The 16,239-nt window shown below is 37.3% G+C and overlaps 1 protein-coding gene across 32 annotated transcripts in view; it reads left to right on the top strand.

Moving 5' to 3' along the window:
• Nucleotides 1–16,239, top strand: part of EIF4G3 (eukaryotic translation initiation factor 4 gamma 3) — a 371,563-nt gene that overhangs the window by 267,337 nt on the left and 87,987 nt on the right. For 18 of the 32 annotated variants that reach the window (XM_039473805.2, XM_039473817.2, XM_010345495.3 and 15 more), the window contains 4 exons: nt 4,931–5,064; nt 8,003–8,122; nt 8,613–8,723; nt 14,728–14,898. In XM_039473805.2, the coding sequence (XP_039329739.1) occupies nt 4,931–5,064; nt 8,003–8,122; nt 8,613–8,723; nt 14,728–14,898 (536 nt within the window). The remainder of the gene's footprint in view (nt 1–4,930; nt 5,065–8,002; nt 8,123–8,612; nt 8,724–14,727; nt 14,899–16,239) is intronic. The other 14 variants (XM_074380218.1, XM_074380217.1, XM_039473813.2 and 11 more) reach the window with 1 other exon arrangement.

The following is a 16,239-nucleotide window of genomic DNA, read 5'->3' as shown; positions in this document are numbered from 1 at the left end:
TGGATCTGTGAGGAAAGGTGTTTCCTTTGGTAGAAAGTTTGGAGTAGGTGAGAAGCTTTTCTTAGTCTGTAAGATGTAGACTAAGTTTTGTAGGAGATAGGGTTTGCATGTAAAATATCAGACCTCAAAGGTAATCTAGATCAGTGTTTTCTAAACTGTTGGGTTTAATACATTTAATAGGTTGTGAAATTAATAGGTCACAACCAACATTTTCAAAAAGAATAATATAATAAAAAATGCCAGTCTATTACATGTAGTAAGAATAAGTATTGTGGTTTTTTTTGGTGACACAGAGTCTCACTCTGTCATGCAGGCTGGAGTGCAATGGCATGCTCTTGGCTCACCACAACCTCCGCCTCCGAGGTTCAAGTGATTCTCCTGCCTCAGCCTCCCAAGTAGCTGGGATTACAGGTGTGAGCCACCACGACTGGCTAATTTTGTATTTTTAAGTAGAGACGGGGTTTCACCATGTTGGTCAGGCTGGTCTCAAACCCCTGACTTCATGATCTGCCTGCTTCAGCCTCCCAAAGTGCTGGGATTATAGGCATGAGCCACCTTGCCCATCTAAGAATAAGAATTATTTTTAGAAACTTTGTAGTTATATATGTGTTTATAATTGTCCCAGGTCTTGAAGTCATTATATGTCTTATTGTGAGTTGTAGTCAGAGATGTTTGAAAACCAGTTACTAGTACTTACCACCACTTTATTTTATTTTATTTATTTATTTATTTATTTATTTTGAGATGGAGTCTTACTCTGTCACCAGGCTGGAGTGCAATGGCGTGATCTCGGCTAACTGCAACCTCCTACTACCTGGTTCAAGCGATTCTCCTGCCTCAGCCTCCGGAGTAACTGGGATTATGGGCGCCTGCCATGCGCTGCTAATTTTTGTGTTTTTAGTAGAGATGAGGTTTCACCATGTTGGCCAGGATAGTCTCTATCTCCTGATCTTGTGATCTGCCCGCCTCAGCCTCCCAAAGTGCTGGAATTACAGATGCGAGCCTCCCATGCCTGGCCTATTTGATTTTTTTTTTTTTTTAATTTTTACTTACTGTTTTTCTTTATTTTGAGACAAAATCCCACTCTGTTGCCCAGGGAGTGCAGTAGTGCAATCTTGGCTCACTGCAACCTTCTCCCAGGTTTAAACGATTCTTCTGCCTCAGCCTCCCAAGTAGCTGAGACTACAGGTGCATGTCACCATGCCTGGCTTACTTTTGTATTTTTAGTAGAGATGGGGTTTCATCATGTTAGCCAGGATGGCCTCGATCTCCTGACCTTGTGGTCCACCCACCTCAACCTCCCAAAACGCTGGATTACAGGCGTGAGCCACCATGCCTGGCCACTTATTGTTTATTCTTGACAGAGGGAGGGTCTCACTGTATTGCCTAGGCTGGTTTCAAACTCCTATGCTCAAGCAGTTGGCCTCCCAAAGTAGTCCCATGCTCAGCCCTTACCACTTTGTTATACTGATCTTTCTTTCACTACCAGTAAACTCCTGTTAATGGGCTTTATGAAATTGTAAATAAAGCTATTGTAAAACTTTTAAAAAAAAAAAAACCCTTCGACTCAGTGTACTGAATTGCTTTTTTCAACTTAGGCTTGTATACTGTGTTGAAAAATAAAGAAAAGAAAAAGAGTACTTGCAGCCATCACCAATGTATATTAAGAAAATTGAAACACTGGCTGGACGCAGTGGCTCAGGCCTGTAATACCAGCACTTTGGGAGGCCCAGGTGGGCAGATCAAGAGGTCAGGAGTTGGAGACCAGCCCAGCCAATATGGTGAAACCCCGTCTCCTACAAAAATTAGCCGGATGTGATGGTGCATGCCTGTAGTCCCAGCAACTCGGGAGGCTGAGGCGAGAGAATCACTTGAACTCAGGAGGCAGAGGTTGTGGTGAGCCGAGATTGCACCACTGTACTCCAGCCTGGGCAACAGAGCAAGACTCCGTCTCAATAATAATAAAAAAAAATCGAGACACTATTTCTGTTTTTAGACTCTGCAAATTATTTTTTATACTTATTTTATATTTTAATATTTTATATATTGCATAATTTCTGTTAATTATATTTTATATTTTAGTCCTTTTTATCCATCAGTATAGGCCCAGACTATAATTGACCAAACTACCTTTTGTCCTGGTAATATTTAACAGCAGTAATTGGAAAAGATATTACTAGTAACTGGAAGGAAAACAGTTTGAAATTTAGATCCCAGTAAGCAGTCTGCTTTTTAATAAATATAATAAGGTAATAAAGATAGGGTGAAAAACATCCGGAATATTCTCAGAGACCTCAGTGGGTCTATAACCTACACATTAGGCACCTCTAATATAAGGAGGATCCAATCTGCTATCATGAAGTAATCTGGAGTCTGATTTTGATGAGTTTTGTTAATTAAATTAAGAAAACTGTCATTTTTTTAAAGATGAAATTATAGCGAAGAAAACTTAATATCTAACTGCTTAGATGTTTCATTATCTTAAATAAGTTGTTTTTGTGGTTTGTGTCCTTTTGCTTTTTTCTTTTCTCTAACATTTCTAAGTGAACAGCCAAAGTATCCTTTTTCATGAAGCCAAGGGTTTTATCAGATTTCTTTTTTCTCAGTTATTTAAGGGCTTGGTAGTTAGTTTGTTTGTGACATAATCTCGCTCTGTTGCCTACGCTGGAGTGCAGTGGTGTGAACTTGACTCACTGCAACCTCCACCTCATGGGTACAAGCAATTATGTCTCAACCTCCCAAGAAGCTGGGATTACAGGTGCCTGCCACCACACCCAACTAATTTTTACATTTTTAGTAGAGATGGGATTTCACCATATTGGTCAGGCTGGTCTCAAACTCCTGACTTTAGGTGATAAAGGTTGGCAGTTTATTTAATGAGGATTATTATATGTCCCTGGTGGAAGGTTGCTTAGTGTGTATGTGAAGTGATTCCTACTTGCTTTAGATTATTTTACTACTCAAACGTATTTAGAAGGGATGAAAGAACAATTGATGGTTTAAAGTCTTTACATAATATTTTCTGACTATATTTTATTATTCATTTTTGTGTTATGAAGAGATAAATACTGGAATGTGGTTTGTACTCTTAAGGGATGTAAGTCATGCATCACTTAATGACAGCGATTTGTTCTGATAAATGCATCATTAGGCAGTTTCTTCCTTGTGCAAACAAAAGAGTATTTACACAAACCTGGATGTTCTAGCCTACTACACATCTAGACTGTATAGTATAGCCTATTGCTCTTAGGCTACAAACCTGTACAGCATGTTACTATACTAAATACTGTAGGCAGTTGTAACATAATGGTAAGTATTTATATGTCTAAATACAACTGAACATAGAAAAGGTATAGTAAAGATACTATATCAGAGATTTAAAATGGTTCACTGTTTAGGACAGTTACCATGAATGGAGATTATAGGACTTGAAGTTGTTCTGCGTGAGTGGTGAGTGAATGTAAAGACCTAGGACATGACTGTACACTGACATGGATATTATAAATATTAGGGCACACTAAATTTATTTTAAAATTTTTACATCTCCAATAATGAATTAAGCTTAATTTACTGTAATCTTTTTACTTGTTAAGCTTATTTTTTTAACTTTTTGGCTTTTATAATAATATTTAGTTTGAAATACACTGTACAGCTATATAAAAATATTTTTCTTTCTTTTTTGTTTTTCTTCTTTTTTTCTTTCTTGTTTTTTTTTTCCAAGATGGAATCTCACTCTGTCATGCAGGCTGGAGTGCAGTGGTGCAATGATAGCTCACTGCAACCTCAACCTGCTGGACTCAAGGGATCTTCCCACCTTAGCCACACTGCAGCTGGGACTACAGATGCACACCACCATACCCAGCTAATTAAAAAATTTTTTTTCTAGAGACTAAGTCTCACTACATTGCCAGGCTGGTCTCAAACTCTTGGTCTCCCAGAGTACTGGGATTATAGGTGTAAACCACTGTCTCTTCCCTTGTTTCTTTATATCCTTATTCTATAGACTTTTTCTACTTTTAAAACTATCTTATTACTTGTTAAATATTTTTGTTAAAAACGAAGACACAAACACACACGTTAGCCTACGCCTACACACAGGATCATCAACATCACTGTTGTCTACCTCCAGATCTTGTCCCACTGGAAGGTCTTCAAGGGCAATAATGTGCATAGAGCTGTCATCTCCAATGATAACAGTGCCTTCCTCTAGAATATTTCCTGAACAGAAGCTGTTTTACAGTTAACTTTTTTTAATAAGCAGAAGAAATATACTCTAGTGATTAAAAAGTATAGTATAGTAAATACATAAGTAACATAGTCATTTCTTATCACCGGGAAATATTATGTATTATTAGTAATCGTATGTGCTATATATTTTTTTTTTTTGAGACGTAATCTTGCTGTGTCACCCAGGCTGCAGTTCAGTGGCACTATCTCTGCTCACTGCAACCTCCGCACCCCTGGGTTCAAGCAATTCTCCTGACTCAGCTTCCCGAGTAGCTGGGACTACAGGCGCACACCACCACACCCAGCTAATTTTTGTATTTTTAGTGGAGACAGGGTTTCAGCATGTTGGCCAGGATGGTCTCTATCTCTTGACCTCGTGATCCACCTGCCTCAGCCTCCCAAAGTGCTGGGATTACAGGCTTGAGCCACCTTGCCTGGCCTGTATGTGCTATACGTTTATATGACTGGCAGCACAGTAGGTTTGTTTACACCAGGATTGATACACAAGTGTGAATAAAGCATTGTGCTGCCACATTGGGATGTTTACAGTGTCATTAAACAATAGGAATCTTTCAGCTTCGTTATAGCCTTATGGGACCTCTGTTGTATGTGCAGTTGTTATTGATCGAAACATCATTATGCAATGCATGACTCTCTATATAATGCCCTACAAAGAGTTGTCTGCCTATATTCCTCTTTGTAGAATCCTGGAAGCCTACTGATACTGAAGGTAAGAAGCAGTATGACAGGGAGTTTCTGCTGGACTTCCAGTTCATGCCAGCCTGTATACAAAAACCAGAGGGCCTACCTCCTATCAGTGATGTGGTTCTTGACAAGGTAAGCTGCATATTCAGAGAAAATGTTCCTTTTGGTGGGAACTGATTTTAACTATGAGTACAACTATGTGAAGTATGAGCAGTTTTTAGTAATTGTTAGATCAATGATATGAAAATATCTCATGTTTAAGAATTTGTTTCCCTAAACACTGTTGGGTTTGGAGTTTATTTTTTTTTTAATTATACTTTAAGTTCTGGGGTACATGTGCGTAACGTGCAAGTTTGTTACATAGGTATACACGTGCCATGGTGGTTTGCTGCATTTATCCCCCTGTCATCTACATTAGGTATTTTTCCTAATGCTATCTTTCCCCAATCCCCCCACCTCCTGGAATCCCTTCCCTAGCCCCCACCCCCGGACAGGCCCCAGTGTGTGATGTTCCCCTGCCTGTGTCCATGTGTTCTCATTGTTCATTACTCACTTATGAGTGAGAACATGCACTGTTTGGTTTTCTGTTCTTGTGTGTCAGTTTGCTGAGAATGATGGTTTCCAGCTTCATCTATGTCCCTGCAAAGGACATGAACTCATCCTTCTTTTATGGCTCCACAGTATTCCGTGGTTTATATGTGTGAACGAAGACACAATGTACCAGAATCTCTGAGACACATTTAAAGCAGTGTCTAGAGGGAAATTTATAGCGCTAAATGCGCACAAGAAAATCGAGGAAAGATCTAAAATAGACACCCTAAAATCATGATGAAAAGAACTAGAAGAGCAAAATCAAACAAGTTCAAAAGCCAGCAGAAGAAAAGAAATAAGGTCAGAGCAGAACTGAAGGAGATAGAGACACAAAAAAACCCTTCAAAAAAAATTAATAAATCCAGGAGCTGGTATTTTGTCAGGATCAACAAAATAGACTGATAGCCAGACTAATAGAGAAGAGAAGAATCAAATAGATGCAATAAAACATGATAAAGGGGATATCACCACCAATCCCACAGAAATACAAACTACTATCAGAGATCTACAAAAAGTCCTGGACACTTAAATGCTCCCAAGACTAAACCAGGAAGAAGTTGAATCCCTGAATAGACCAATAACAAGGTCTGAAATTGAGGCAGCAATAAATAGCCTACTAACCAAAAAAAGTCCAGGACCAGAAGGGTTCACAGCTGAATTCTACCAGAGGTACAAAGAGGAGCTGGTACCATTCCTTCTGAAATAATTCCAAACGATACAAAAAGAGGGAATCCTCCCTAACTCATTTTATGAAACCAACAACATCCTGATACCAAAACCTGGCAGAGGCACAACTAAAAAGAAAATTTCAGGCCAATATCCATGATGAACATTGATGCGAAAATCCTCAATAAAATACTGGATTTGGAGTTTCTTTTCTGTTTCTTTTCTTTTCTTTTTTTCCCCTGATCCCCATCATGAATGGATTTGGAGTTTCTTACAGGTTACAGTCATTTTGGGACTTCGCCCATATTGGAGTGGTGTTTTTTTAAAGTTTGTTGATTTATCTGCTTATAGCTGTTTTCTAGTGATACAAAAATTTTGTGTTTGTTGGGGGAAACATGGCTAAATTGATAAGGAGCTCTTTCCTCATTGTTCTAAAAATTCATTATGGAATTCTAGTGGCACTGAGGAAAGGTCAGAAATCTAGGAAGATATTTGACAGATCAAACTCAAGTGAGCGTCAACATGATTCAAATAATATGTATCTCAAAATTTTCCTAATAAATACTTCCAGTGATTTAATTCCCCAATCTGTGCAAATAGGCATCTCTTCAATGTGTGCACAGAAAATTAGTACAGTCAGTATTTGTTTACTAAATTAAAAGGAATAAAGTCAGATTTACTAGTATTTTATTTAAATCAAAGATAAACCAGGGCTGATGACTAAGCTTTAAGTATTTTTGTTTTGTAGAGGAACAAAAATGTAATAACTATCTTATGGAATCATGTCTACCTCTGAACCAATTTATACATAGTGTTTTATTATTGGAATGCTAAGCTTGTAAGAGTTATTTATATCCTGCTGCTCCAGGTCATCGCCAAGGTCTGATTTTTCACACAAAAAGAACTTGCAACCTCTAGCATAAATGGGTTAACAAAGATGTCCGGCAGCTGCTTATCCAGAAGTCATTTGTATTATTTTACTTTCTTATAGCAACAGGTCTTTTTACTTCTGTTGATGGTATCTAACTCTTCTTTCCTAAGTACTTATGTGAGGACAAGTTAATGATCAGTTAATGGTGCTAATTTGAGGCTACTTTAGTACCTCAGAAGTTGAGTGTTATATCCACTAAATTAGATTATCCTCATAGAAAATATTACTGCCTGTCCTGGTACCTTATCTGTTTATGACTTTGGCCACTAATTAGTTGATTTTTCACTGAGCTGCTTAACTTTGCTTTGTCCATAGTCAGGTTACATGCTTATTCACAGTTAGATATCTCAGATTAACAAGGCAGACAGTGATACTTTAAATGAATCATCACCTATTAAATACATCTCCTCTAAGACTTATTGTCCACTCCTAATACATGCTTTACTAACCATAAGTCTGCAGCACCCAAACTAAAATGAGCCGTAGCAGGATTTCTATAGGCAAATGCTGCATATCCTGGTGAATTTTTTTCTTTTTAATTCCAAAATTTGACCCTAATGTAGGGGATCTCAAAATAGCTTGTCTGTGCCATTCAGTTGATCCTCAGTATCTAGTGAGCCAGTCTGCTGATTGTGTATAGCCCCTACTTCTGAATTGAAGGCCTAAATCATTCCCTGGCTATCAGAAAACCATTGTTTTAGCCTAATGGTTCTAAGGGTAGCCCAGGAGAAGCTGCCATGGATACCATTGGACTTCTGCTGGTTCCAAAGCTGGTGCTTACTGTTTCAGCTGACATAACTTTTGAGTCATAATTCTTGTTCCCTTTTGTGGCAGGGAATGCTCTGGAACGGGTATTAACCTTTCTTTTGCTTTTTTATGCAGATCAACCAACCCAAATTGCCAATGCGAACTCTGGATCCTCGAATTTTGCCTCGAGGACCAGACTTTACACCAGCCTTTGCTGATTTTGGAAGGCAGGCACCTGGTGGAAGAGGTGTACCTGTAAGTGCAAGTTCCCTACAACCCACTTAGTTAGATACTGGCACAGACTCCATGACATCTTACCTCACAGCAAGAGAGCAGCTTTTATTCATTGATTCTAGTTAAGAAGAAGAGGCAAAGACTATCCTTTCCATACTCATATTAAAGCAAATAAAAAATACACGAGTTGTTTTTACTTGAAAGAAGCTAGTCTGCATTAATTTGGTCTTGATTTTTTTGTCCCCTATTTTTGCAATTGAAGTGACCTGCGAATAGGTTTAAAAATAGGGTCAACTAGGGCCAGGCATGGTTGCTCAGGCCTGTAATGCCAGCACTTTGTGGGGTCAAAGCAGGAGGATCAGTTGAGGTCAGCAGTAAAACCGTATCTCACAAAATATATAGAGAGAGCTAACCGTGATAAGCTTCCTGTTTTATTTTGAGGTGTCCTGATGTACTGGCAATCTCCGGTGACATTCAGCTAATGATCATGTCTTTGTCTTTGTTTCTACAGATTTGCAAAGTGCAGAGCAGGCATGGATTGCCAATTCTGGAGCAGAACAAAGCCCCAACTTGCCCTCCACTGGCGATGTCACACCCACCCATGAAGAGCCTGCCTCTAGGGGTGCGCTAAACACTTTGTTCTTTGTAATAATGCTCTCTGGTGTTGTAATATTTTCTGTTACGCTCTTTTTATTTAGTATTGGTGTTAAGTCAAAATTTGAACAAATGACATGTACAAAAGAGTACAGTATTGGTAAACTGCAGATTGCCATTACACCCCGAGTGGCAGGCTCTTCAGCGGTGGAAGTGGCATCACTAATGGAGTTATGCTGGGGCACTGCACTGTCCAGGATTCAGCAGGCTCTGCCTACTCCATGCTTTGTAGACTTGCAGAAAGCCTGGGGAAAGTTGCCAATGATGTTGAATACCTCTTTTCCCCAAATTAGAATGGCATAGAGAACAATCAATCTAACATTCTGGAGGAGCTTGGGGTTTGATATACATTTGCAGATCACTCTGTTACTTTATTTTATGTAAGGTGACATTTTTGTTTCCCCATCACCTTTTTATTTCTGGAATGGCAACTTTTGAAACCTGCTTTTAAATAAGACCATATTGTCTAAAAACAAATATCGCTTTGTAGATATTTAAATTATTTGATTATTTGCCTGCAACCAAACAGTGATTGAATATACTTGAATGCCTACAGTGTGTTGGAGGCTTTGTAAAAACTACGAAAACCTCCTGAATTTGAGGCATACTGTTTATTGAGCTATTACCATCACCATTTTAGAGACTTGTATATGTGAGATATTCTGTTTCTCACACATTTATCTATTTTCAGGAAATACTAAATTAAAATTTTTCTAAATCTTGAGTTACCTCACCAGAAAGTCTTAGAAAGCAGCTTTCTAGAAACCATTTTATATCTTTTTTTAACGTTATTTCCCTTTTTAATGTTGAAATTTATATTTGTGTTATTGTTCATTTTAGTTTTGGTTTATATCGTTGCTTTGCCGAATATTTGAAATAACGTTGATGCTGTTTTGATTATTCTGTGGATAATAGCATCTCTGGTAATTGCTCAATTTTGTTCATATGTGACTCAATTTTGTTGAGTATATTGCTCAATTTTGTTCATATGTGACTCACAAAATGTATAAATTCTCTTCCAATGTATTTTGTCACTTTTCACTACCAGCTTGCTCGTCATTGTTTGCTAATAACTAGTTGTAACAGAAAGAAATATAGTGAGTTTAGAATAAGCTATATCTCTTTGAAATTGTTGAAAATAGAAAATGATTTTTAAAAGTAACTTTATCACAGCACATGTTTGCCCACTCATTTGTATACCTACATGTGTCAGATGAATGAGTTATTCTGGTACATTCAAAGTAATATGACTGGAAGTGAGATGTTATCTAGAATTTGTAGTAGCTTCAGAAAGATCAACTGTAATTATTTAATTTACTTTTCTTAAGCAGTTTTGCCCTGTGTCAAAAGATAGTTTTGAAGTGAAATTTTGATCTCTCAGGGTAATGTTGATATGTAAGCCTTAACACAAGTTATTCTTCCAGCCTGTCACCTAGATAATAGACATTCTCCACTTAATTTGCCCAGCTTACCCTGGTATATTGTAGATACAGATGGGAATGTCATAGGACATAAGTATCAACATATAAAAGAACAAAAATGGTTGAGCATGGTGGCTCATGCCTGTAATTTCAGCACATTGGGAGGCCAAAGTGGGTGAATTGCTTGAGTCCAGGAATTCAAGACCAGCCTGAACAACACAGGGAAATCCTGTCTCTACAAAAAAAAAAAAAAAAAAATTGCTGGACATGATGGCACACACCTGTAGTGCCAGCTACTTGGGAGACAGAGGTGGGAGAATTGCCTGAGTCTAGGAAGCAGAGGTTGGAGGCAGAGGCTGCAGTGAGCCAAGATTGCACCATTGCACTTAAGCCTGGGCAACAGAGCAAGGCTCTGTCTCAAAAAAAAAAAAAAAAGAACAAAAATAATGCTGTTTGGAAAAAAGCAACCTCCCCTACTCTTTGCAGTTTTTGATTTCATACTTCAAATAACTTTTTCCAGTTCTCCAAATTATCTTATAATTAATTATCACCTAATGATATTAAAATCTATGAAATAGGGCCCATGGTATGTCTTAAGTAGCCATGACTTCTAGTATAAACTTTTCTGCAACAGGTTGGGCATGGTGGCTCATGCCTGTAATCCCAGCACTTTGGGAGGCTGAGGTGGGCAGATCACATGAGGCCAGGAGTTCAAGACCAGCCTGGCTATATTAGAAGTACTGTGTATATTAAAGGTACAAAAATTAGCCTGGCATGGTTGTACATATCCGTAATCCCTGCTACTCAGAAGGCTGAGGCACAAGAATTGCTTGAACCCAGGAGACGGAGGTTGTAGTGAACCAAGATCACACCACTGCACTCCAGCCTGGGTGATGGTGAGACTCTGTCTCCAAAAATAAAATTAAAAAAAACTTTGCTGCAACAGACTTGGTATAAAATATTTTTAATTTATGCCAGTGGTTTTTAAAAGTCGTAATGCAGCTACGTAGTCTTCAAACCTAAATGTCCTTCACTGGATAGTAAAGTGCATATCTGTTAGCAATTACTATGAAATATAATGTCTTTAGTTATTTTAAAATAAAATTACTCATCAGTTGTTTTAGTAGTCTTTTTGCAGATATCACAGAGAGTGCTCCAAAAAATATATCTTAAGGGGAGCATTGGACCTAGGGAAGACACTTTTGAGATAAACTGATCAATCATAAAAATCCTAGGAGCAAAGAAAAATCCCAGGAGTAAAGTCTTCCTTTAAAGGAACACTTGGTTGTCTTCCTTTTTTAAAATTTTAAGTGTATATTGGTTCTATTTTCTTTGATTATCCAGGTAAGCAGTACAATTTAAGGTTATAGTCTCCAAATGAGATAGGAATAATGTATATTAAATAGCAAAACAGAGATGGGTATAATTTCTTAATACATTTTTGAAAACAGTGAGTAAAAAATTTAAACTTTAATGTTACCTGAAAAAAAAAATGGCTTACTAGTCAGTCCCAAACTTTAAGAATTCATTTTAGTTTTGATATTGTGGACCTTGAGCACATCATAGGTTAAAGTTCCTTAAAGTACTGTCTTTCAAAGAAAGAAACCAGGTGTCATTTCTTTTTGTATACCCCATACTCTTAGCTCAGGATCCTAGATGTTTTGTGTGTTTAGTATATAAATCATTCATCATGTGTTGCTACTTCTGAAAGATACCATAAATTTGATTATTTGTATTAAGTTTTACATACACAAAAAGGGACATGAAATGCTTAAATTTATGTAGTACTTTTTAAAATGTTCCTTTTGATCCTTTGGTATTGATGATGATAACATAGTTTTTAGGGTTTTCTTTTTCTTACATGGTTTGTATCCTATAATCCTCACAATAACGTGTTTAGGTAGGACTGGCATTGTATATATGAGAAAGCTTAAACGCAACAAAATTAACAGACTTGCTTACAGTAACTTTGCTCATACATAGATTTGGCCTAGAGTTTGATTCTTTTCTCTTCTAATCTGCTTCTTTTTTTCACTACACCAGTTTTCCAGGGATTGCTATTCCAAACAGTGAATTCATTCTCAGAGTATAAATATGGGCACATTAGAGATTGATTAATTGAACATACTAAGAATTTATAAGTATAGTAGATCTATTGAGTACTCAGAATACCTAGAAAAATATTTGAGAACAGTGTCTTTATCTTAGTTATAACCAGAGATACAATTACAATTTTTAGATTTTTCTTGGGTACTTTCCCCTGGGTTATAAGTTTTACCATTTTATCCTGGACTAACAGTTTATCAGTTAGCTTTTTAAAGCTTTTTTTCCTTTGAAGCATTATTGTTAGTTTCTCACATCTTTGTTGCTCATTTGAAACTAATACATATTTGTCTTGGGGCAGGTAAAGAGATGTGGAATAAATCATATGGCCATTTTCCAGATTGAGATCTCAAGGCATATTTATTCACTGGTATTTGCAGTAGGTGTTGGAAATGGATGTTTTCTTTGTCTCATAATGTGCATCTATGGCTCTTATTTGATTTTGACATGATTTGCTTTCATTGCATCAGAAATATTTGTTCTTGACAGTTTCTATGTACAAATCCATGGATTAAATATCTTGTGATATAATTGTTTACCTGAGGTTTAGCCAAGCATTGAATAAATTTTATTAACCCACATAAGTCAACACTAGAATATAACCTGAAGTATAAAAATTAGGCATTACTTTGTTACCACATTTTTCTAACAAGAATTGTTTGGTCTGTGCTACCATATTAGAGTTTCAGTTACAATTTATGTTCATATAGTGGTACTGTCTGGTTTAACAGCTGTTCCCTGTTGGTATTTTTCCAATCTGATGATCTTTATTTCCTTTACTTATACAATGTGTCTCATACCTCTGGGTATATCTGACCTTTCTTTTTTTTTTTTATGTTTATCAAGTAGTCTGAGATTATATCATCGGTACTGTATCCTTAGCTGGATGCATTTGACAAGATTAGTGTGAAATTTTGCAGAAACCCTAACTTTTGATCCTGATGCATCTTTGATACTACCATTTCTAATTGGGGCAGATGGTGAAGCATAAAGGAATAATTCTGAGAATGATTGATATGTAAAGGTGTTTGAGCTTATCAGCTTAGGCCCCAGACTGTGTATCTCTTAGAAACTGTATTTTTATATATTGAATGACATTAAAGTCTATACTTCTTTCTCCGAAGTGTTACATGAATTCAAAAGGACAGCATTGGGGTCTTAAGTGAGAAATGATTCTCATCTATGTATGTTTTGTGTGAAGTTTTTATTCTCTCTTGAAATCTAATGGATAGCCCTTTAGTGCAACTCGAAGAAAAACAAAAATCTGATGGCAATATTTGATTTTTGCACTAAAAGAATGGTATATCAGAAAAAGTAAAGGTTGTCAACATGCAGCAGGTCTGCTTGAAGGTAGCAGAGCTTAGTATCAACCCAAATGTTTAACCTTGAAAAATGATTTCCAAGCATTTAAGATAGTAATTATTGTGACTATTTTGATACACAAAATGCAATTTTTAACTTACTTTGTTATCTCTACTTAGTGTCCTGCCATGATAACATGGAAACATACATTGGTTTTAACCGAAGAGTATAATGGGAATCCAGCAGAAACAGAGCTGAGAAATAAAAGGAAGACTTTTTTTTCAGGGAGTAGTTTGACCCTCATTGATTATAAGTAATGGGCTTATTTTAGTATTTCTGACCCAGCATATTGAGCGGGATATTTTTCTTCTTCTTCATTTATTTATTTATTTATTTATTTATTTATGAGATGAAGTTTCACTCTTGTTGCCCAAGCTGGAGTGCAGTGATGCAATTTTGGCTCACGGAACCTCCACCTCCCTGGTTCAAGTGCTTCCCTTGCCTCAGCCTCCCAAGTAGCTGGAATTACAAGCATGCACTACCATGCCTGGCTAATTTTGTATTTTTATAGACACAGGGTTTCTCCATGCTGATCTCAAACTCCTGACCTCAGGTGACTCCCCCCGCCTTAACCTCTCAAAGTGCTGGTCTTACAGGTTTGAGCCACCGCACCCAATGAGTGGGATCTTTCATGATCTACAGTAAAGCTTAGTGGTGACATTATATTTGCATTTTCCCCTGGGAGTGTAAACCCAATTTTAGCAGATTTGTAACTATGATGGTAACTACCTGTGAATTTTGTAATTATTGAAGTGAGCAGTCCATAGTTAGGCAACTAATAAAATGTAAAACTTCAATTAGGAGTAATCTTTCTCATTAGAAATAACAGCTTTGTCAAACATCATTTTCTGTCACTTTGTCTCATTTAGGAGCACTTGTTCAAAAATTGTAGTGGTGGAGAAATTACATTGATGGTATTCTGGGGTTGTTTTCTTTACCCCCCAAAAGATTACATCCGGCTTGAGTGCCTAATACCCAGTCTTTGCAGCTAGCATTGTTTGGTGTGGTCATCAGGCTTGACTTGAACAGCACAGCAAAAACAATAAATTGTAAGTACTCTGAATACCTATAATATTCTTATCCTAGTTGTTGAATGTTGGACCACGAAGATCTCAACCTGGCCAAAGAAGAGAACCCAGAAAGATCATCACAGTTTCTGTAAAAGAAGATGTACACCTGAAAAAGGCAGAAAATGCCTGGAAGCCCAGCCAAAAACGAGACAGCCAAGCTGATGATCCTGAAAACATTAAAACCCAGGTGAGAACAGAAGCATATCCTAACACTGTTTTGAAATTACATTGATTTTGTTTTAACTTATTTTACTTTGCTAATATATGTAGAGCTAATCAGTTTAAGATTTTTTATAATGCTTTCCTATTAAAAGAATTATTCTAAAAGCCATTATGGATGCCAGCAACCTACTGTTTTCTCTTGAAATTGCTTTCTGTGTGTTTTGTTCAGATAAGTTATCAGGTCTAGAGGGTTCGTGTGTCATAGACCTATGTAATTCAGGCTTAAGTTAATATTTGCTTTTCTTAAAAATGCAGTTTTTAGATTTTCGGTGATTGAGTCTCTTTATTTATTTATCCTAATTATTACATTGCTGTGTTCCTTGTCAGGCCTTCATTGCTAATGAGCGAGAATTTAGAAGCTCATCTTGTTTTGGAGTCTTCTATAATAAAGTTTTAATTCTTTGAATCTTTTTATGCATATCATGCCCTCAGAACTACAAGGGTAAATTGAATGGATTTGTTTTATTGACACAAAATTAATATTTGTATATCAGGTTATATAAAGGCCTTATTCATCTTTTGATTTATACACAATGTCAATTTCTATCCCTGGGTTACCTCTGCTACTTCAGATGTTTTTGCTTCTAGGCACCAAAACTGGAGTCTCTTAAAATTCACACTTATGAATTTTAAGCTTGGCATCACAGATCACAGACTAACTTTTCAGCATCTTGATTCCTTATATATCTTTTCTCTCACCATGAACAGTTGAGTGTGGCAGTTCAAAGTTCCAGCTCTGGAGGCAGACTCATGACTGTTAGACAGGTTCTTAATCTCAATAAAATGAAGTTACAAATATTGAGTGCCTCATAGGGCCACTGTGACGATTAAATGAAATGATATAAACCATTTGGTGTGGTTCTTGGAGTTTGGTTAAGTGCTCAGTATGATGTTCCTGAGATGAAGATGCGCCTTAGACGTCTATCTTTTTGATTCTGTACCATCACGGAGCCTCAGAAAACCGGGGATACCCAACCCCCAGTACCAGTCTGGGGTCTGTTAGGAACTGGGCCACCTAGCAGAAGGTGAGTGATGGCAAGAGAGCATTACCACCTGAGCTCCGCCTCCTGTCAGATCATTGGCAGCACTAGATTCTCATAGGAGCAGAACCCTATTGTGAACTGCACATGTAGGTGATCTAGGTGGCACGCTCCTTATGAGAATCTAATGCCTGATGATCTGAGGTAGAAAATTTTATCTCAAAAACCACTTTCCTCTTCCCCCCTTAACCCCACCCCCAACCCTGGTCTCTAGAAAAATTGTCTTCCAGCAAACCAGTTCCTAGTGCCAAAAGGTTGGGGACCAA

Source organism: Saimiri boliviensis, chromosome 11, assembly GCF_048565385.1.
Source record: "Saimiri boliviensis isolate mSaiBol1 chromosome 11, mSaiBol1.pri, whole genome shotgun sequence".
In the NCBI taxonomy this organism is placed as follows: domain Eukaryota; kingdom Metazoa; phylum Chordata; class Mammalia; order Primates; family Cebidae; genus Saimiri; species Saimiri boliviensis.
The sequence above is the reverse complement of the archived record's forward strand: the minus strand, read 5'-3'. Positions and strand labels throughout refer to the sequence as shown.